Below are 23,461 nucleotides of genomic sequence, written 5' to 3'. Positions count from 1 at the left end.
CGATTCCTCTTTTGTAAATTGGGCGGTTCGCCACTGTTTTGTCTGGCTGAATGCTAAACGCCTCGCTAGTAAGTTACCTATTGTTCAATTGCAGATTGTTGTGATAACAAGGTGACCTGGTTTCCTTGCCCGCGACAATGTCGGCATTGTGCCCCGTGTTTTACATTTAAGAGCAATTAAAACCATACATTTTAAAAAATAAGAAGACACGATCCGCCTTTCTTTTATTTCTTGTACATTCTCTTTTAATATCGAAATTACAGTTGTTTTACTATATTCATAGACTAGTTCCATCATAATGATATCGACAGGACAAACACTTTTGTAAGAACAAATAATGCTTTCGTTGCCTTAGAAACGGTGAACGACCTGGGCTCGTCTATAAGTTATGAAGGAGACTATGAAACATAAGTGAAAAGAAGGGTTTACATGACAAAAGACGCCATAAGCAAAATGCAAAAGACATGGAGTGACGAAGGCTCAACGCAGGACCACCAAGAGAGACTCGTCCGGGCGCTGATTTCCCCCATATTTCTATACGGTCTGGAAACATGGACACTTAGAGCCAGCGATAGGAAGCGAATGGACACCCTCGAAATGTAGTGCTTGAGAAAAATGCTCAGGATTCCGTGGACACAAGACGTGTCTATTCTGGAAGAGCTATGCATCCAAAATAGGCTTTCAACTGTCTGCCTACAACGTATTTTAGTATACTTTGGACACGTTTCTCGCCAAACTGAGGACTCCAACATGGAGAACCTCGTACTCACAGGCAAAGTGGAAGGCAGGAGAAGCAGTGGAAGGCCACCAATTGGAGTGACCAATTACCACTGTCGACCGGTACTTCAGTATCCGTAGCTCTCCACACAGCGCAGAACCGCGTGAAGTGGAGGAGCCTTGTTAACCATGGAAATTGGAGTGAGTAACTCGCAATAAGAAACCGACTTAAAAAGTCCACCAATTTTTTAAGATTTTTTTTTATATTTCTTATAAAAACCTTACCGCCAAGTGATTTTGCATCGCATTCGCATATTGTCATATTGTCATGGTTATCAATCTCATCTCAGCGTCAAAGCCCCGTGGGGTTTCGGTTGACGAAAAAATAAAACCGGATCGTTTATATTTGTAAGTTTTTAAATCTTTTTTCAGAAAATCATACGCCTACAATTAAAAATAATATCTACATATTACACCGGAACGTTTGTTATAAATTTTTAAATCACGATATTTTTCACTGGAATTCCTCACTCCATCCAGTTTTCAGAAACTGTTTTCTGTATTCAATGTTTAACATGTTATAATATTTATGAGCCTGGGTAAGTGAATACTAACTGAAATTTACAAATATTTAAATGCTAATACAATTATTATCTCTTAGTAGTTCCAACTTCCAACCTAAAATATTCTACGTCATAATATAATACTATACCAATATCATGTTTAACCAAACAATGAATATTTTATGTTAACCTAATCAACCATTCACAAGTTCTGTAAATTCGTTATTATTCAGAATATTTAGAATCATATTGATACAAACTTCAGAAATAATGTTAGGTATAAGAAAAGTCAACATTTTATTCAGCATATTATCTAGTCGATAGATAAAAAACTACAATAGATAAGTCTTATTTATTATGTTATTGAAAAAAGGAACTTCAGTAACCTAACCTAATCTAACCTAATCATAAAAATAAAGAAAAAAACTGTAATTTTCTTTCCTAAAACAAATTGAATTTTGGTTCTAGACCATTTAGTACGCACTCTGCCTCTCTTATACTTGCCTGAAATTGTATATCGCCATCCCATTTGAAATTCGTAAATATGGTGAAACGCAGTTTTGTATGAAAACATGGACCCAAATTGGGTTTGTGTTATTCTTTACTCTATGGTCCTAACTTAACAAACCTAGGAGGCTAAATAACATGGCTTCCTTGCATATTATTTCAATCAACTTACCGTGTGAATTCAATAAAATGGTTGCTCAGAAATTAATTTGGAATACTAACTAACCATTACGCCGTTCCTCGGTAGGCATCAAAGATATTAGAAGAACGAGATATGCTATGTTGGCCGCCGGGCCGTGGGCGGAGTACTATCTAATTAGGGTACTTTGAATACTATCGGGACGTGTACGCACAGAAATCTGTTCTCTGTATTAGTGCGGATACCTTGGCGTAAGCGAAGGTGTGCAGTAGTATTGATGAACAAAACCGGCGACACTGGGCACAACAATTCCACACAGTATGAACTGCTCATAGCACATCTCGTTCTTCTAATATCTTTGGTAGGCATAGAGGACGGACCGCCATACAGTTCTGTCTTGGCACACACTCCTTGCCTCGTTCGCATTCATGCTTGTCTCATATTTTTTTCTTCTGTTATTCTGACTCTTGACATTGCTCTTCTCAATTATTTGGTTCACTTGAACGTGCCTTGTCTTCTTCGGACGCCCCCGACTTCTTCTGCCATTCATATGCTCAGCTTACACTCCTCTCTTCGTTCATTCGCTCTACATGCCCACCTAATTTAATCACGCTTACATTAATATGTGCGAATCTCCACATTGAATACTGTGTATTATATTTAATTACGTCATGATGCAAATATATTATTTTTCATGTTCAAATATTATTTAGATGACAGACATCAGTCACCACAAAATGCTTAGCAGCTCAATAAAGAAGTACCCGTTGTTGAATAATAAAACAATCCTCATTAATTCGATAACATTTACTTCTTCATAAATAAATAAACGGTTATACGCCATATATAACGGAGAAGATTACAAATTTGAGTTACATGGAGGTATGAATCGGCCATGGTACATTACTATGTGACATGTAAAAAGAAAGTAGTTGAAAATGTCGATGGTCAATGCAGAATCGCTAAGCAGTATATCTGTTTATTAGGGCGTTCTATTTATTTTATTTTCATAATCTTTATAAGATTATTAAGACCAGTGCTATTGTGAAGAAGTATTTTCAGTTTATTCCTTGTTGTTTTTCACAAAACTTCATCTCTCCAACTTTAGCAATCAAGCGGCGATGCAGGGGTGGGCAACTTATAACTTAGGCAATACTTTTAAACTTTACTATCGAAGTTTCGTTTTACTTAACACGCTTCCTTTCAGCCAGCCAATAAATCGCGAAAAAACAAAAGAAAACATTTTTCATACTATAACTCGACGTCGGATATATTTTAGCACTTGAATTTATTATATTTTTTCTGTGATGAATAATGATGTTAAGTTAAGGGACTTTGTATGAAACTTTCCTATGTCGACATTTAAAATGATTGAACTAATCAAATGATATATTTGCACATGCAGCATGATAAAGTTAGTTTATTTTTATGGAAGGACGCGTTCTAGTCATATTTAATGACCGTCTGGTAAATTATTTCATTAATTATAAGAAAACACACGCGTAATGAACTTGCCGAACTGTCGTTCAAGTTTGTGATTTTTCATGTTTTATTTTTTATCTCGAAGTTTTTTACACATACGTACACACATTTTCAGAATAAAAATTACATACGTATAAAATGTTTTAAAAATATATATTAAGGGAACCCGCACGGGCACTGCCTGTGCGTGGATAATATAAACAAATATTAATAAAATAAGAATGGAAATATATTTATTAAACAAAATAATATTCTAAAATACAACATCAAGCAAGTTGTAATGTACATTTTAATGGTGCGGTATTGTAATGTATTAATGTTTTGAAGAAGTGAATCTTTTTTATACTATAACAAGAAGCTATACAAATAATGTTAGTTTTGAAGTTATGTTAATACTGTAGTGAAAAAGGAAACATGAAGGTTTGCAAATATTTTCTATGAACACTGTTTCAACATCTAAAACGTACTGCCATAATTTTATTTCTTTTACGTAGTTTGATATTTTTTAAATCCATTTGTATTTGTTTTGATAGAAGGTTAAATGTACGCAAATCTAATTAACGAACACTTCTTTACACGTCCTCGATATTTGCGCTGGTGTTGACATAATTTATTTTACGAAAAGACAGGTTTGCAATGCCAAAAATTAGTTAAAAAACACTACAAAAAATATTTTATGATTGCAGTTTCGCGCATCCCCCCCCAAAAAAACATTAAAATACCCCCGGTGAGCGCGCCACACGTTGAGAAACACTGTACTAAAGTATCTCCATATTTCATTATTTCAAATTTTATTTAAATCGCTTAATTCATATTGACGTTTTTCTTCTGACCAAATTAAATACTTCTATCATTGTTAAGAATGTTTTCAGTTCCGATGAGTTTAATTTAAACATATTTTAACAATTATTTTCACAGGTGCAGAAATGCAGTATAAATTTAGTAATGGTTTAATAGTGGATAATTATTTTCGGTATCCAAATGAAACATTGAGTAAAATGATAATAAATGAAAATCCCTCAATTCTCTAGTTAATACAATATCGAAATCGTAAAAAATATGTTTATATGTTGATACTTAATATGTCTTTTTTCCCTCCTTAAATCTCATTTTAAATATTGCTTTGAGTCTCTTAGAGACAGTGCTTTATTGGTCCCAATCATTGGATAAAATATGTCCGCATTTCGGTTGCATAATTTTTATCGACTCATCCATACAAAAATGAAACAGATAAAGACACATACAGTAAAAAGGTAACGGTCGCAATTGGGACTCGAACCCAGATTCTGTAGTCGTACCGTTACTGGCCAATTCTACGTCTCTACCAATTGACCAATCTACCGGTACTGACTAAAAACTATGCATGGTAGGTAAAATGTAAATCTCAGTTTTCACGAAAACCCTCCAATTTAAATTCAACATTTCCCGTAATTTCCCTCATCACGCGTGCTATTGACTATTTGCCCGGCCGAGGTGGACGGAGGTGTCACGCTTGCCGCTGATTGCAGCTTTACTAATGTAATTGAATAATTACCTTCTGCCTAGTCATTGCCTCCTGGTATCCGGTAAAGCCACGGGCTGGGTGGGGCAAGGGGCGGGTTACCCCGCTGCGGCTTACCACAGTATGGACTGTAATTATTGCGAGACGGATCTCCTGCGTCGCGCCGCGTGAAACTATCTCCTAGGTGTCAATTATACACAGTGTTCCACGCTCGTACCGCTAAACTTTGATGAAATTCATGAAAAACTTAGCAACAAATATAGACTTTTGTCCTTAGAGCTCAAGTAAAAATGTTTTGTTAAATTTCTTTTTTTTGTGTGGTTTAATACACCTATTGTGTTTGTGTTACACCTTTATAATCATAATTTCTTGCCACTCAGTGAGCTGTTTCATTTTAGATTTGAAATGTGAGGGTGACAATTTTGATATCCGAACACGTGAATTTAAATATGTATAACACAATGTTCATCCTGTGTCGTGCGGTTTAGATAATGTATTGGCTACAGTAAAAATCATTTAACACGAAAAATCGGTTATTTCGAAATAATATTCACTCCCTTTTGGTCATTTTTTTTGGTTTATTCAATCTCTTAATTATTTGTAACGCTGTACCTATTAAAAAGAAAAAATAGCTTCTCAGGGGAACAACCCCCCTATATTACCATTTTTTTATACTGTTTAATGACTGAACTTAAACAAGCTCAAATAATTAGCACAAAGAATGACGCTTGCCATTCACCCTTAGGCCGGCGGCACACGACTGATTATATTGAGGCTTATGAACATTGAGAAACGTGGTAACTAAACTGTTTAACGTTGTTAAAAGTCACCCACGTGCGGCCGGCTTTTCCATTGTCAACAAATTAAATTACTATGACGATACACGTACAACTTTTGTAGTTTCGTTTTAGTCAAAACCTATAAGGGTTTCGTTAACTATACTGAGCCATTTCCCATATAGCCAACACAGGCCAGTCGTGCTAAACAAATTCCGTTAACCTCCTATAATCCGTATCCACGATGGAATCTAAGACGGCCAAAATGGCGAGATTTTTCGGAAAATCTTGACCGTGTTGTGGATAACATACCGTCATAGCTGAATTATTACAACCGATTTTCGTACTTATTATTTATAGCCGCGAAGAGATTCATTCCTAGAGTCTACAGAAAAGTGTATATCCCGACATGGAGCTCAGAAAGTAAACGTCTTTTAGCTGAGTTCGAGAGGACGAACGACCCAGACACTGCTTCTGATCTTCTCCAGTCTCTGGTCGACGGGCGCATGAAACGGCAGAATGAACTAATGGAAGAAATGAGTTTCGAACACTTGAGCAGAAAAGCGTGGGCAAACACTAGACCAGCCAACTAAAACAACGTGAAAATTGTCACCAAATACTGTTCCTCATCAACTACTCCGGAATTCAAAAACTACAATAAGGTCTAACATAAAAACCAAGTCAAAAAATCTCTGAAAAAGGCCTGTGAACCTTAAAATGTGGTCGCCGTCACAGTTGATATAGACATCGCGCATCGCCCTCAAAAGGCAACTCACAGACTTTCTGAAATATGCTGGGCCACGGACAAAACTATGGATCGCAAAACTATGTACTGAAATTTAAAAAAACAAAGAATAGCAAATATCTGGAAACAGACTAAAGTTATTGCGATCCTTTAACCCAATAAGCCACCAGAGGATCCGAAAAGCTACCGGCCCATCTCGTTTTTAAGTACCTTGTAAAAACTGACCGTAACTGCTGCGACCAACACTCGGACAACACCCGGAAAAAATGAGTTCGATTTTTTTTATCAAGATACTATTAAAAATGTGACCTGCATGACCATTTCCTAATTAAATATTAGTCATTTATAGTATATATGAATACATGTTCAACGCAGGTGGCCTTGTCCGAATAAATATAATGGACGAGACGCGAAAATATTATTATTTTGAAGAATACGTGTTCCGACTTCCTCGTATTCAAATAAACATATTCATGCTTTACTGATAATTTGTTATATCATTTATAAAATTATTCGTTAAAGGCTTTATTTTAATTATTCGTTTTTAACAAAAAACGAATGATTTCACCAGATTCTTAAAAAATTAACAATATTTCATATCCGTAAGTGTTCTCCGTGCACATTAAATCTAGTTTCCATGAAAGGTTTACGCCACGGTGTGGCGTAATATGTAGAGAAAATCAAGCAAAAACATTACCTCTCAATAATGGCCTTACCAAAGGCACAGTTCTGGCCCCATAACTTTTTAACATTTACACCCGAGACCTTCCTCACACTGAAGGCAGAAAATTCGCCTACGCAGATGACATCTTCATCACAGCCCAAGCCAAAACCCTTAAAGTAACAGAAGAGACCCTTAATTCTGACCTATAGGCTATGGAAAAATATTTACTCAATTGGCGACTAAAACCAAATAGTTCGAAAACAGTTCGACAGCTTTCCATCTTAGCAATTCACAGGGGAATATCAAACTCTTGTGTTCAATTTGATGGAAGAACCCCACCCCTGCTATCTGGGAGATTCTTTGGACTACCGGCAACACATGCAAACAGTGAGCAAAAAACCAGGACAAGGCTCAACTTAGTCAATAAGCTAGCTGAAACTAGCCGGGGATGCGATTCCAACACCCTAATAACGTCATCCATTGCTCTTGTTTTCTCAACAGCTGAATACTGTGCCAAATGTAAGGTAAGATATTGCAGCACTGAGAGAATACAAGAAAGCGCTGCAAGAAAACCTCATACCTTTTAACGGAAGTCCCGAAGTCCCGAAAATAATTCTGGATGAAAGGAGAGAGGCTCTTCCGATTACCTCTCAATCCAGAAGATAGCTAGATACATGAGTGGCAATCGACGGACGTGAGAAATGCCCATCTCTTCACTACCCCACTGAAAGACAGCCAGGATTCTCACAGACTCGTAATCTCTGGTCCACCATCAACGGGATAAGGTCCTTCCACAGTCGCTTTGTCCACATGATGCACAGGTGGGGCCTTAGAAAGACGTCGATGTGTAAATGCGGTTCGGTGCCGACCACCGAACACCTGGTTAAAGAATGCCCGCTGCATTAATTCCCCGGCGGGGTTGATGAGATGTACAGGGCGACTCCTGAGGATCTAGACTGACCTAGATGTTCCCCTCTGACCCCTCCACCATACGATAGAAAAAAAGTGAAAACAGTCACATCAAGGGCTCTTTATTACCATTCACAAGGGTTCAAAAATATTTTGCTATACATAATAATTGACTTTTATTATTGCTTTTTTAGAATCTGTTTATTGTGACAATAATAAGATAACTCATGAGCTTCGTATACTTACTATTGATTTATTTTATATTTATCTTCATCTCTCCACACAAATTCTTCCCGATTTAAAAATTTTCTATTCATCTCTACACACTTTCTTCCTATTTAATTTTTTTTGTTATTATTACTCATACCTTCTGCATCATAAGTAAGGATTTTTCGCCCTTGAGGTGTTTTTGCACAAAAACGGCGCTATACAAGTCATCCAAGTATTATTATTATTATTATTTAGAACAATAATTTTCATCCAAGACGTAATTACAAATAACTTTTCAGGACATACGTAATAGGTACATTAACTCACTTAGAGCCTTATGACGCATAGTAAAATGTACTTTGAATATCCAAATAAATAAAAAAATCATGAACGGCTTTTATCATTTTAACGGGCATTTTTATGAAGAACTATTTCTCGCCCTTTTATTCCGTCTTAGACGTTTTCCACTGTATTCGTTTAAATTTCAACACCACTAACGTAAAAAGAGCAGTATAGCCTTTATGACTGCATGTTTCTGCAGTTATTTTTTTAATATTCCTAAATCCCATAAACGATAGTGCAGACTTGAAACTTACAAGCAACGTGAAAGCTCCATAGTATATTCTGTTAATCACAGAATGCACTTTGCTACACTTATTTCTCCGGCGGCGCGATGCACTGCACGTTATGACGGCTTCGTGTTGGCTGGAAGGGCTGGTCAAAGTCGGTGCATTAGTTACAGCTTAATCTTAATGTTCCCACGTACTTAGCGTTTCATTCAGAAATTACTCGAACTCGTATAAAAAATAATGTATCTTTAAAATTGCATAGCGGCGTATCGCTATGAGAATGCGCTTCGTTTGGGTGCTTTTGACAGTACTTTAATAATTATCGATGTATTACTACCAACATAAATAAAAATATCTTGTTTTCAGCCTTCCAATACAATTCAAACCAATTTTTTCAAATCTATATATATATTATTTGAAAACAATACGAAATGTCCATTTTAAGGCGTTTTTAAATAACATACATTTTATAAAGCAAAATTATCTTCATTTAGAGCACAACTAAAATTATAAAAAATAATCTATACCAGCAGCAACGAGGCTTTCCTTTTAAAATCTCACTGATGCTAAATATGTCGATATCAGAATTGATTGTTCAACAGCAAGATTTCCATCCCCACCGGAAAGACCTTGACAAGTTAGTCTTGCAGTTTGGGACACAAAACAGTGCTATGGTGACGGAGATAACTAAATCACTGTTTAAATTTGTTAATATATTCCATATTTAAATTTTTGTTTTTACATATTCATTCACACCCCGAAATTAGGTTTTGTTTTTTAAATCACTCAGAGTTTTACTTGTTTATTTACTACTCATAATTGTGAATTTGCCGCTTGTCTATATAGTGCAGCTTTTGTTGAGCTTCAATATTTTTAACCTGACTTTCTTCTACAGTGCGTCCGAAGAAATATCAAGCTTTTTTGTTATTTTTATTTCAAACAAATATTGTGTGTTGTGCCATCAACCATCAAACATTTGTACTCAGTTATTTATCGCATAAGAACGGGCCGTTTCTTGGACTCGTTCTTAATTTCAACAGCTTGACTGTGGAACGATTTGCCGTGTCTCTGTGTTCCTCCCTCCTGCAACATGGGTCTCTTCAATGTTTATTTTCGCTTCTTCCCTCCACACAGAATCCTCAAAGATGTCATGGAAGTTACTTTCATCGGGGCCTCCTGTATAGAGTTATTTTTTTTAATTATTAATGAATCAAAAAACAGATATAAAAGAAACATTTATCTAGTAGAACTTATCGTAATTCATTTCATTCCAAGATCTCCGAAATAACTGCTACGTAAATTGTATGGTTGAAAAATAAAAAAATAAAATCAAATTGAAACACCAAGTAAATATAATAAAATTTCCTTAGTATAATTAGTTGTGTATTTCGCATTATAATGGATTAAAAGCTTGTAGCCCCTCGTAATGCTGACGTAACAAAAACACGTTTCCATTTCACGACACGCTTTTCCGACAAAACAACACGTTTCGTCATTTTTGTGCCCCGGTTATTATGGCGTTAAAAAAAGCATCTCTGTTTTTCTGCGGGCGCTTCAAAGCGAGAATCGTGTTATAAACTCGAATCGTTATTAAAAAATAATAATCGCCCGCGTATCGTGCGCCCTTTGCCGGGAGGGATCGCTCTTACCCGTGTTGGTTTTGGCGCGTGGTGTACAGGTGTATATACACGTGTACTAGTACAATACCTTCCGTACAGTGGCTTGAGGAGAAATATGTGTGCCTGGGCGAGTTTCTACTCACGATATTCAACAAGCCATGAAAAAAGTTCAATATCTATCTCGAAGAAATCCGTGGCAGTGTGCTCCTTACCTAGGAATTAGGGTTTAGATCGCGATGTGGTTAAATAGGGAATACTTTTTTTAATACGATATATTCTATATTCTTTATATCTATTTATATCAAGAAGAGTATTTGTCGCCAGCAGCATTGTGGCGGACATTGGGCTCACATTGGGCGGGCGGCGTGGTTTTTATTTTCATACAAATGTACAGTTTTATTTCAGAGGAAGGTCATTGCCTACGTGAAATTTCGAAAAACTCTGCATAAAGCGGCCAACGCCGGTAGTTTATATTATTTTTCACCTCGTTCCGCTGAGTGTAAGATGCCATCAGAAGACTTAGCTAGGAACTTTACAAACACTCTTTTTGTCATCAAGGGCTGAAGTGAAAGTATATTGTCGAATCTAGAACAAGAGTAATTTTATTTTTCTTCACGGTAAAGAACCTTTCAATTCATTTCAAAGACATTTATTAAAAAATCTATTACGTAGTACGGATGTCGTATACACACACTTCTTAAAGGATTTTTAGAAAAAAAAATCAGATAAAATCGGTCAATTTTTATTTTTATTTAGCATAATATAAAATTATAATATATTACATGTAATATAATACATTATAGTTTATACCGGTTATGTTTAAAAAAACGTTAGCCAAGCAAAGCTGCCACATGGCTGCTTGTCTCCGGACAGTAAAGATAAGAATAAATTTACATATTACATTAATATAAAAGAGAACAAGGTAATTTGATTTTCAGATCTTTGTTTTCCGTAAAACGTGTTCTGTGGCTATGGTTTTTTTATACTCACTTTCACGCCAGTTATCCACAGAAGTTAGTAACCAGATAAGTCAAGCATTGTAAGTATACCATCCCAACAAAATTATAGTAGTATATTGGTTTTTTTCTGCATATCGTCACCTTAAAGCAATAGTGGGATATCTTAAAAAATGGTGTTCTGAGATAATAGGACTTTTAGGTTTGCGTGAGCTCTAGCAGCATCAAATTAACTAATCTTGCAGATTAATGATATGGTATAAGAGAGGTAAATTATTTAACATCAACACAAAATTGTAATAATAGAAAAATAATTAATTTTTTCATACTAATTTCGACAAAGTATACGTAAATCTGGAAATATCTCACTGTTGCGTGGAGTGTTTGGTAATCATCTCAAATTATCTCAGTGTAGCATAGTAATAATATTACGAGTTTAGATGGATAAATAATATAATAATAAATATAAATAATAATAATAAATAATATAATATAAATAATAATAAATATTGTTTCTCGGGAGATTTTTTCAATCTGGACGACTGTTTCAGGCTAATAATTATTGCTTAAAATAATTAATAATTCTCATTTCTGCATGTTTTTCCATGTTGCTTATAATCATAAATAAATTTTCAACAGTACACACCCACTCACTCATATAGTTTGTCAATACGACAATTGTATGGGAGTAAGATGGAATAAAAATGAAAAAATATATTTCAAGAATAAAAAGTATGTATATATCAAAAATAACAGAAAACCTTTAGAATAAAAAGTATGTAAAGTTTTTTACAGAAAACTTTAAGAACAAAAAAATAAAACAAATATGTGTTGATTCCCTGGAAACCTACAATGAACCTTCATCGTTATTTTCTTCTTGTACATCGCGGTCTGTATTGGCAGGATTAATTAATTCAAAAAAACTTATGAGGTTTTTTTTGTATAACACCACTTCTTTAGTCGCTCTTTCACATTAAAACTCCGATTAATTGGATCCTCGGTGTAGGTGCTTTTGTATTTGATAACTGACGGTTCATCTTTAGTGATCTGTAAAATCTTAACTTTATTCCAAAACATTTATTTTTGTCCATGTTTATTGAGAAATTTTTTCCAGTCTTCTCACATACCTTCTTTCAGTCAATGAAGTCCGTTGTTTCCATTTCTGTTAACTTATAACGAGGTTCATTGTTCTTGGAACACTTTCTGATCATCGCTAACTCCGTTGGAATAAATATTAGGCTTTGTTTTAAAACCCTGACCTTTTCTCTGTCGATGCAATAATGAATGGAGTCTCCTTCGTTCTCTGAGTGCCCAACAATTAGATATTTTGGGTAATGATTCGAATATCAAGTGTTCATAGTGCATGCATGTACATGGAAAATAAAATTTGTTTTTATTCTGTGCCACACAGTTATCAGAATAAAAGATCACTTCCCGTTTCCCTTGGCAAAGGTCTTTTAAAAATGTGTAGGTACACGCAGGTAGACATTTCAATTGCGCCTCTTTTAGCTACACCCTCATGCCGCATGTAACAATGGCCCTGTCGTGTTTTGGTATTTTAAATACAGAAGTTATAACGTTTAACTTGCTCTTATAAAAAATAGATATATTGCCATTCGGCAACGGCACAACAGCTTGAAAGTCATAAATGGCAACTACAGTATCATCAGTGGTCTTGGTAATGTTTTTATCTTTTTCTTGTCGACATAGCTTTTCATTCTGAGTGTGTTCAGAATATTATTTTTTTTCCTAATTTCTCATTTGCAGTACTATATACACAAAATGCGCAAAAGTTCTTTTTTGGTTTAAAAAATATATATTGAATTTGGTATTGAATATTTTCCTGTATGTAGAGTGTGTAACATAGAGATTACATACCGAGACGCACTTCTATTTGTACAAATTGTACATCTTTTGGATATTTGGAGATCCGAGCTGATCCTGCACGACAATAGTTCGATTCCACTCTACTAAAGCTGTTGATGTGATTCATAACACCTTTTGCAGATAAACATAAACCATCCTTTTGCAGGAAGCTGTCTGTTTTATTTTTATTGCAGTGCTTATGGTATTATTGCTTATATCCAAGGTTGCCATAAAAAAATCTTACATACACGTATGTTATGTCCATCTCTCTCAAAATAATAACCACTATTAGCTAGCATTCATGGAATCATAAATATTACAATATTATAATCGATCAACTTCCAAAACAGATTCAGAACATTTGTATTTAAAATTAGTACACAGTACCTACAGGCTAAATTTGTTTTGCTCTGCGTAACTTTCCTGACTTCACTACATACTCCTGACCAGTATTCACCTTCAGTTTCTTTGTTTCTCTTCCAAGATCACCCAACTTGTTGAAAACTATAGAGCTACAGTGAGACAGTGAATTTATTTCAGTATTTAAAACGACATTTTGAAAGCAACAGTGGGATAACATCAATATCTCAGTGTTGCTCTGAGTGACCGAACATTTCAATACTGAGATTTTACTTGTAACACAGGCATTTTTTTTTTTACAAAATATCCCAGTAATACATCATGTAGAGCTCACAATTTTACATCGAACTGCATACTTATCTCAAAAGTGTATTTTTCGAAGATATCCCACTATTGCTTTAAGGTGACGATATAATGGTGTGACAATTTTTTACTATAAATAAAAATGTAAATGTTCGTTTGTTCAACATCTTAAATCTCCCCAAAGTTCTTCACCGATTGCTTTGACATTTTGACCCAACTTTGCATTCGAATACGCGTGTGTTTTTATATACCTCTATTATATAGATGTCACCTGTGACAGGTGACAGCATGCTTTTTGTCACATGTGACCAAAACGTTTTTTTTTTTTAAAACTGCGCCATCTGTTGGACTTCAACAGATGCAACACGCGCTATTGTTCCTCTATCTGCACAGACTGACTGAGCAACAGCAAAGCGTGGCAGGGTACAGCCAGTATTTTATATAAGCATTGCTTATATTTTCCCTATGATCGTATTCCGTATCTAAGGATAGATTCCACCAAAGATAAATATATAAGTTTAAGCGTGCCATGGAGCAGTATAAATTTTAATTTATATAAATTATTCGCTGTAGTTCTTAGTTGGTATTGCATTAGTATTTTACATCAAGTCAGTCTTAATTACAAGTTTCAGGAGCAGGTAATACATTTTGAATTCCTTTTATTTATCGTTAGGGTTTCATGACAGATATGGATGGGTACTTTTCATTCGGCCTCTGCCTACTCTGCCCGGTCAATTGCCACGCCACTCTGCAGGTAAAATACTGTATATTGCACGGGCTCACAATAGGTATACCCTTTCATCCCAGGTGTTCTTGAAGGGACAGTCGGAAAATTTTCCCATTTAATTAAATTTTTCTTTTGTACATTTGCCAGGGCTTAATGTTTACGCTGCGGTTCCGTATGGGAAACATTAGCAAATCGTGTATTTTTTAACACAATTGTAAAGATTTTTCTGCAGCCCTTTGTTTGATAGCCTTATAAATGTATTAAGAGCTGTCGTGTTATTATTTTATTTCACAAACATTGCTGTAATTTAATGTAAATACGGGTGAAAAATAAAATATTGTTTTAATTTCGCATTAGCACAAATATTTTGAGAGCTTTGATAAATTCAAACCATTTTCCGCATTTTATTAAACAACACGACAATCTTAAAAAATCAAACTGTCAAAAAAACAAGTTCTCTTTTACTTTAATACTTCTATTTTAAAATTACTTTTAAAACTTAAAACAAAAACAACAATTATTTTTGACTGAGGATTGAACCTTCCTAACCGGGAACTGGAGAATACGTATAATATATATTACACGTAACTAAACTGTCTCAGTAATGATCTTTTATATTTGTGATATATAAGTGATAAATTGAAGACGTCCAGTGATTCGGTATAATTATTTCTCCCCATAAGTCATATATGGAGGCAATATATCTAGGCAATGAGGAATAAATACGGTAGTTTGTCTTAGAATTTCTGCACTGAAATAAATCCCGACTTCTAGTATTACGTAGTGGAATCCGAAAGCTCATAAACGCAAGCAATCCTAGACTATCAAATGCATCTTTTAGAATTTTATATAGAAATACCAAGGCGGTGAAAATCCTTCCTTCCGACAATTTAAGCACATATAATTCAACAAAATTGCTGGAATACCCATTTTTAAACATGTTATCTGTTTTATCTATTCACAATTTTTTCCCAGCCAAAAATGGTATGTGGCTTATTTATTGTATCATCTACTAAGCTTTGCGTTTCATTTAAATTTTATTAAAATCTTAATTTGTTCTTATTTATACGTCTTCTCTCTCTAAGATTTTCTTCGGGAATTTGAAGGTGCACGTTTATATTTGTTACATTTTTTCTAATTTATCTCTCCTTTGTCCTTCTGTCTGAAATTTTCATATTCCTACTCATGTATTATACTTCTTCCCTCTTATAATCTTCCCTCGTAAACCCTTTGTCAGAATGCTTTCCATAAAAGCCCGCTTCTCGTGAGGTACGGCGAGGGCAGGTATCAACTCAGTGATTCCAGTTCACTGAAGAGATAAACCGTAGAAGTGTGGTTATGACCCTGTGCCCTAAGTAAGGTCGATATTAAGGTATAATATATAAGGTTTTTATTCTCGCGGCTCTATGGACGTTATCCTTGGCTTTACCCATCGATTTATATATTAGGCATGACCAATTACCACTCCCTAGAGACACGTAGAGGTATTGCTTTGCTTAAATATTTTTTTCAACTAATAAACGGTCACTTATCTAATAATGAGATACTGGCCCAATTAAATTTTTTGTACCTGAGTTCACTCTCGAGGACGTCATCACAATCTTCTATATAGTAGAGCAAGCCGCACTAATTTATTTATGAACTCACCTGTGGGGAGAGCTATGTGCTTTTTGAATGCGGGAGATAAAAAAATAGATTTATTTTTTGTGTCCTATAGCGCATTTGCGAGATTTTTGGCATTGCATATACACTGCATAAATGGTACAATTATAACGTCTTAGGCTATATTACCTGTAATTGTTATAAATAAATGTACAAATTATATAAATAAATATATCAATTCAGGTAAAATTGGACAAAAATTTTCAATTTTCGAAATAACTTTCTTGAACGGATAATCAATTTCGTTGGCCTGTCTGGGGTCTAGGAGTCGAAAGATCTTATGTAAAATGGTGACATCAGTCGGTACAGATCTCTCTTGAAAAAAAAACATTTTGACTGCAGAAACAGACGGTCTTCGTTCCGTACGATAGTTTTTCCTCTCTTAACGAACAGATTGCAGCATTCTTGTCATTCATTGTCTTGGAGCATTTGGAATTCTGTCCTCATTCTAGTGATATTTCAATGGAAAATACTCCAAGGAAATAGGGTACTTGATGCCGCCACAACCAAGAAATATGCCAAAAGCGCCCCGAACATTATTAAACAACAACGGGTCGTTTCTACGACTTGTTCTTGCGTTGCTGGTCTTTGTGTTTTTTCCCTCCTGCAACATGGGACCCAGGTTCTCTCTTTCATTTCCTCGAATAGACCCTCTACTCAACATCCCCAAATTTGTCCCTATTTTTGTCATAGCTGCAATTTTTTAATCGACCTGTATTGTTTTAACTTCGTGTAATAAGTAAAATGTTGTAATTGGACTTGGTCCGTTGGTAAATAAATAAATAAATGACATGTGGTCCTTATGAAAATAATTTATTAAATTTAATAAAGTTCTAGAGCTTTTCTGTTCAGTATTCCAGGTACTATAGCCAGCATCCAGAATTAGCATAAATATGAAGGTGAATACTTCGGAAGTAATAATAAGTTAACTTTTTTATCTCCGTCAACAAGTCGTCTGTTATGAGAAGCTTTCAAGTTACCGTCACCTCGACTGAGTGACGGCCGATGCTGTTAATATTCTTCTAAAGAAACTTGAGAAGAATCGGCGTCCTCGAAGTGTCCCGTGGTAGAAGGGAGCATGGGTACAATTTGTAAAATAGGACGAGGGTAATAATAATAAATTCTCTTTCAATTTTCTTTCAAAGTCAAAGGAAAAAAGATGTCCACTTCGTTTTACGGCGAATAAAATCGACAGAACTTTAAGATTATTTCAATCATTCTTCCCTCTATTGAGTTTGTTAATGTTTATACGAGGTTGACAGTTTTAAGAGGAAGCTACAAGCCAAAAATATGTATATTCTTGGTATACCTTATATTGTAGGTAATAGGCATTAAAATCGCTTAACAAACGGAGTCTAGAAACGTTCGATTTCAAGCACAAAACTGGTTTTTATTTATTTTGTAAATAATTTTATAAGAAAGCAAAAAAGTTAATCAAGTGAAACTGTCACAGATAATCTTAGCTATAATACTGTATTTTTTAAAGTTGGTTCCTTTACTCATTCATACATTTCTATTTGAAAAAATATTTTTTCTAGTAGTTTACATTTATATTTTTTACCGAGTAATTTTTATTTATTTGTATTGTACTCAAGCGAACCTATAGGAAAACCTTTAATTTACCTAAAGCATATTTTTTGTAATTCATAATATACACCAATAAAGGTATTATATCGTTATAAAGATTAATCAAAATAGTGATAAAGCATTAAGGACGGGTTGTTTCTGAGAATTTAAACAATTCATCACATTTCAACATTCATTTTCGGGATCTGTGAAAGTCCTATTCAAGTTCTGATATTATACCATTATAGACTAGATGCTTGACAAAACTGAAATAAAAACAGAACTTGAAAAAATCCTTCACAGAACTTGAAAATCAACATTGAAATTTAATGAATCGTTCAAATTCTCCGAAACAACCCGTCCTAAGCTTCGCCTTAAGATTATTTCAATATTCATTCCCTCTGTTGAGTTTGTTAATGTTTATACACGTTTGTCAGTTTTAAGATTATTTCAATAATTGTTCCCTCTATTGAGTTTGTTAATGTTTATACACGGTTGACAGTTTTGAGATTATTTCAATAATAATTGTTCCCTCTGTTGAGTTTGTTAATGTTTATACACGGTTGACAGTTTTGAGATTATTTCAATAATTGTTCCCTCTGTTGAGTTTGTTAATGTTTACGAGTATACACGGTTGACATTTTTCGCGTTAGGTTAAATATGACGTTTTTGTCATCAATAGCTCGGGCTATAGCATGATTTTCTAGATTTGGTGTTTCTCCCCTCCCATAACACGTGTATTCACAAAACCCAGCTTCATTACATCCTTTCTTTAAAAAAAACCCCACCACACGGCATCTCTAAGAATGACATATTTCCTCAGATATCCGTCAAGGCCTCCTGAATGGAGTTATTATACGAGTATCATATACAGGGTGTATCGGCACTAACCCGACAAACTTTAACCAGCTATTCCTTAGCACATTTGGAGTAAAAAATGTTATGGGCACTTTGCTGTCCGGTAGCATTTTTTTCAATAAAAAACAAAAAAAAATAAAATTTACACACTCCATCGCTGTCATTGGCATTGCTTTTCGTGTTCAACAGCTGTTATAAGCAAGTATGTCGAAAAGCGTCTTCGCTCTTTCGCACACACTAAATAATAATAGTTAAAAATGAGACGAATGGTGCCGTGCCATTTCGTTGTGATTGCAAAAGCGCGCCAATATAGGTACACACATACATTATTCAACGGAATTCAAATAAAATATTGCCAGATGGGTTTTCAAACTTTGATAAGGGATAAAACAGTGGTGACATGTGGTGAAAATATGAATAATAATTTTTTTATTTAAAAAAAAACGTTACCGGACCGCAAAGTGCACATAAGATTTTTTACTCCAAATATGCTAAGGAATAGCTGGTTAAAGTTTGTCGGGTACGTGCCGATACACCCTGTATATTTTTTAAGGTGACCGGATAAATCATCACAATGATAATTCATCACATCTTTAAAAAGTTATATAAAGTCATGGAAAGTGATGAAACAAAAACTTTATTAACTGGGTTAAGTAGGTTCGGTTAGGTTAGGTTAAAAAAATATTTTTTTTGTGTGTTGAATTGTCACTGTGTTGAGTTATCATGGAACCATTTTTTAAACCCGCCTTCTGGATCATGTGACACAGTGATGAAACAGGACATGTAGAACTTCTGAACCAAAATAATGTATATGCAAATATGCCATTCTCTTAGCTTCCCACGGTGTTGTGAAATGTTATTTTGCACCTAGTGTTTACTTTGTTTTGTTCTAATTGTATTTGCTTCCTTTCCAGGACTCCGGGACGCTCTCTTCCACAATTACGCCGGATCATTTCCTCCAGGTTTGTGAATAATTTATTCATTGTGTTTAACTTTACCGTATGAATCTGGCGAATTACGTTAGGCCTCGCCCACACCTCAACCAATACCACCTCAATCCAAGCCAGGACACTTAATCAAATCGGATATATATATATATTTATTTTTTACATGAGTCTTCTACTTAAATGTGTAAAAAAATATAAAATAGTAGGATATTATTGAAATAAGTGTCTTGGCCTGGCTTGCGGTGGTCTTGCCTCGTTCCGTAAAACAGCAGTACCTATATGCCTCCTGCCTGTGGTGGCATTCTTGGTTCTAAACACTGCTTTATGGGTGTAATGCCGCCTTAAAATAGAGTGCAAAACTTAATGGGTTCAGTGGCCGTCAGTTATTGTGATCGCTTTTGGCCAGAGAACTTTTTAAGCTGTTTTAATCACCGTAAAAATACAAAAACCACTGTTTGTTTTTTAAAGGACTATAAGGAGTCGTGTATAACTTCATCGATACTTTTATAACCTGCGCTGCATAAAATCGATATGTAAATCGACCATTTACAATAGGTAATATAATAAGGCTGGAAATATTGGCGTCTGTCGAGTACGTCGGTCTCGGACGGTAATACTCGTATGTAGGTGAATTATTGAAGACCTGTAGTGTCACGCGATTCTCTAGGCGCTGTTTACGAGGACCATCGGTCCAGCTCGTCAACGGCTACATCGTCGGTCGACCGACCGTACACGTGGCTCTAAGGGTCCGTCTGTCACAGCAATGGTACGCGATTTTGGGCTCTAGAGAAAGATATTTTAGAGTTAATTTTCCCGTAACATTGCTGTCTGAAACTTTATTATGCTCAACTTCTTTTACTTCTTCTCTTGCCCGCTTATATATGCCATCATCGAGGATATATTTACCTTGCTAACTGCAGCCTGGAACAACTAAGCGAAACTACACTTGTGGAAGTTCTCGTGCAAATAGGCACTAAAGTAACGAAAGTTTCGGAGCCATGAGACTTCCATCAATCTTTTCTTGAAATATCCAGTCGGGTTAGTTGGATGTTCTCGTATTGGATTCCATCAAGGCAAGGTAATACAGATTTCTTAATTTTGATATTAACCTTACTTCCCGACTTCGCCAGGGTTTGAATACACTTTTCAAAATATTTTTTTAGGTTGTTTCACAGAATTTTAACAATTCATCAAATTTTTAAGTTTAATTTTTAAGTTCTGTAAATGTTCTATTCACAATTGTAAAACAACACAAATTCATTTTTTTTAAATATAGTGCCATAACTTGTTGAGTAAAACTTCATATCGTGATATTTAATCATTGTATTAACAACTTTCAAAGGAATGGGTTGCCCCAGCAAGGCTGGGATGCAGGGTTAAATTCCTAAATGCGACTGAATCTTTTTCAATTTCAATTGGGGTAGGTATATTGTGCTGCTATAGGGAGTAGGGAAAAAATGCGGTGTGGAAGAGGAAGGTTGGAATGTACCTGTCTGTTCAGACCAAACATGGATAAATCCATTTCAAGCAACTTTTTGATTCTGAATGGTGGCCTTTCACCAGGGAAATACTGAGAGTATCTGCCGGAAATCTAGATATCAACATATCAAATTATATCTCTTAATCTAATTTGAACAAGTCTTTACTGACCTGGAATTTTTTGTTTCATTACGATTTGTTTCATAACTAGTTATGATACAAATCGCAAAATATTTTTGCGGACTTACGCATTAAGTTTAATTTTGTATTAAAAAATCTTTCCTTCTTAACGAAAACTAAGCCTCGATTCGCGTAATAGTTAAATAAATATAGAATATAATATATTTAGTAGAATAGCGTAGATAGCTTAGTTCGTTTACTTAGTTTATTTTATAGATGTAATATCTGTTCTATAATACCACAAAACTTGTTTAGTTGACTTTGTTTATGTGGAGCACCTCCTTGGAAAGCGCCGGGAAGGTCCCCATTATTGCGGAAGGCGTTCCTTTACCTGTATAAGGTGTGTTTGCACGTGTTCCAAGGAGCATATCCCACCCAACTTTATTAGGAGAGCAGAAACCTCCAAAGTAGTGGAACTCCATTACTAAATTTGCTCTTCTACTCACACGTGTGGTTAGAAGGACTTGAGAAACTTTGCTCCGTCCCCTTCTTTGATCCGACCGTCTCCTTCTTAAGAACCTGGAAACCAAATTGTTCTAAGTAGGAACTGCTATTAACTCAAAGCACTATAAATAGGTCTGTGGAATTGGGAATCTGTAAATATTTACTATTCTATACGAAATCGCGATTTAGTCATCATTTTGAACATTTACTGTAAAACTATTTGACAAAAATATTTGCTCCACTTTTATAATAACATAACATGTATAATAGGGTGGAGTGAAATTTTTTTTTTGAGAATTTCGAAATCGGCATAGTTGGGAAAGATGCTCCATATATTAACAATTACAACAAAAATAATAATAAAAAATTATTCACAATACCTGGACATCGCCAAAGTTTTATATTTAACATTTTCACGATTTTACCTAAGTATTTATAGCTCATATACGCGATATAAAACACACATAAAATTTGTATTTTACCATTTATTTTACAGATAATGCATTCGTAAATTGTTATAATGGAACAAATAGTGAAAATAAAATATGTACATTTATTATTTACCGCATTGAAAAACTTGAAAATTACAAAAGTTCCTATGAACGGTACTGCATTTTGGTGTTAAAAATAGACATAAGGTGTCGTGACTCTAACCTTGTTTTTATTAATCCATCTCGCCTCAAGGGTCCACAAACAGCGGCTGAGGCTTCTGTTACAATTTTCACACATCTCTATGTAGCTTGAGTGTGGCAAGGAAAATTCTTTATCATTGGTAGTATGACATCGTCAATTATCGTGTAATCGGTAATGGCTTGTAAAATTGTCTCGTCACTTACAAATTTGGTTAGTGGTGGCTCGGTTATATTTTCCTACTTTATAACGTCAATATAATTATATAATCATCTGCTGAAAAATCAAAAACAGGCACTTTGAAGGTACGAATAAAGTCTAAATATTATTCTCAACGCCAACTCTCTTACGTATTTTCGGTTGTCGTTTAACATGGCTAATATTTATTTTTGTGATGCCCAAAAAAGCCATTACGCTGGATTACTGGATAAATAATATCTTTTAAATCACTGAGCAAATACCGTGAAACCACTATTGTTTCGTGTAAATGCCTTGCACCGGAAATACATAATGGTTTGGTCTTAATGTTGAACCACATAGGTGCGTAAACTGTTAATACAAATGTCGTTAAAGTTACCATATTTTTTATGGTTTTAGAGTAGAAATGTAAAGCCGAAGAATCCGATTCGCTGTAGTGAGCCCCCTGGATTGTACAATTTTACCGGGATTTGTTTTTGATAAATTTTCATTACAGAATCCGGAGTCAATAGTTTTACACATTTTCAGTAGATACAGCTGATCTGTACTTAAATCCTGTATATTTGTCATACTTGTTAATGAACATTGAATGATTTTAAATTTGACGACAGGAAGTTGTTACTTATTTAAAGATTTACCAATAATTCCAGTGAAACTTTGCGGTCCAGTCGTGGTTCCGTCGATGTTCTCAAAGAGATGTCACAAAATGATTTCGTTTGCATGTAATTGACAGACAATCCACTGTAACGGCCGTTTGAGATGTGATTCAAGGCACTGAATAACACCTCCTTTGTACCCCGTATTAACTGCAGTTCCGTCGCATCCAATTGCAACAATTTTTTCCAAAGCAATATCTTTCGAAGACAGTAATGAAATAATTCCAT

The 23,461-nt window shown here is 34.9% G+C and overlaps 1 protein-coding gene across 10 annotated transcripts in view; it reads left to right on the top strand.

The window, feature by feature from the left end:
• The window catches only part of LOC149420950 (uncharacterized), a 496,980-nt gene that overhangs the window by 257,141 nt on the left and 216,378 nt on the right, over positions 1-23,461 (top strand). For all 10 annotated transcript variants that reach the window (XR_016302625.1, XR_016302624.1, XM_089635638.1 and 7 more), the window contains one exon: positions 19,614-19,661. Coding sequence is in view for 7 of the 10 variants with exons in the window: in XM_089635638.1 (XP_089491764.1) it covers positions 19,614-19,661 (48 nt within the window). In the remaining 3 variants the exon portion in view is untranslated. The remainder of the gene's footprint in view (positions 1-19,613; positions 19,662-23,461) is intronic.

The sequence above is a fragment of the Hesperophylax consimilis genome, chromosome 9 (assembly GCF_061612785.1).
Source record: "Hesperophylax consimilis isolate HC1 chromosome 9, BYU_Hcon_1.0, whole genome shotgun sequence".
NCBI classification, from domain to species: Eukaryota; Metazoa; Arthropoda; class Insecta; order Trichoptera; family Limnephilidae; genus Hesperophylax; species Hesperophylax consimilis.
This window is presented reverse-complemented; position numbering and strand designations above follow the sequence as displayed.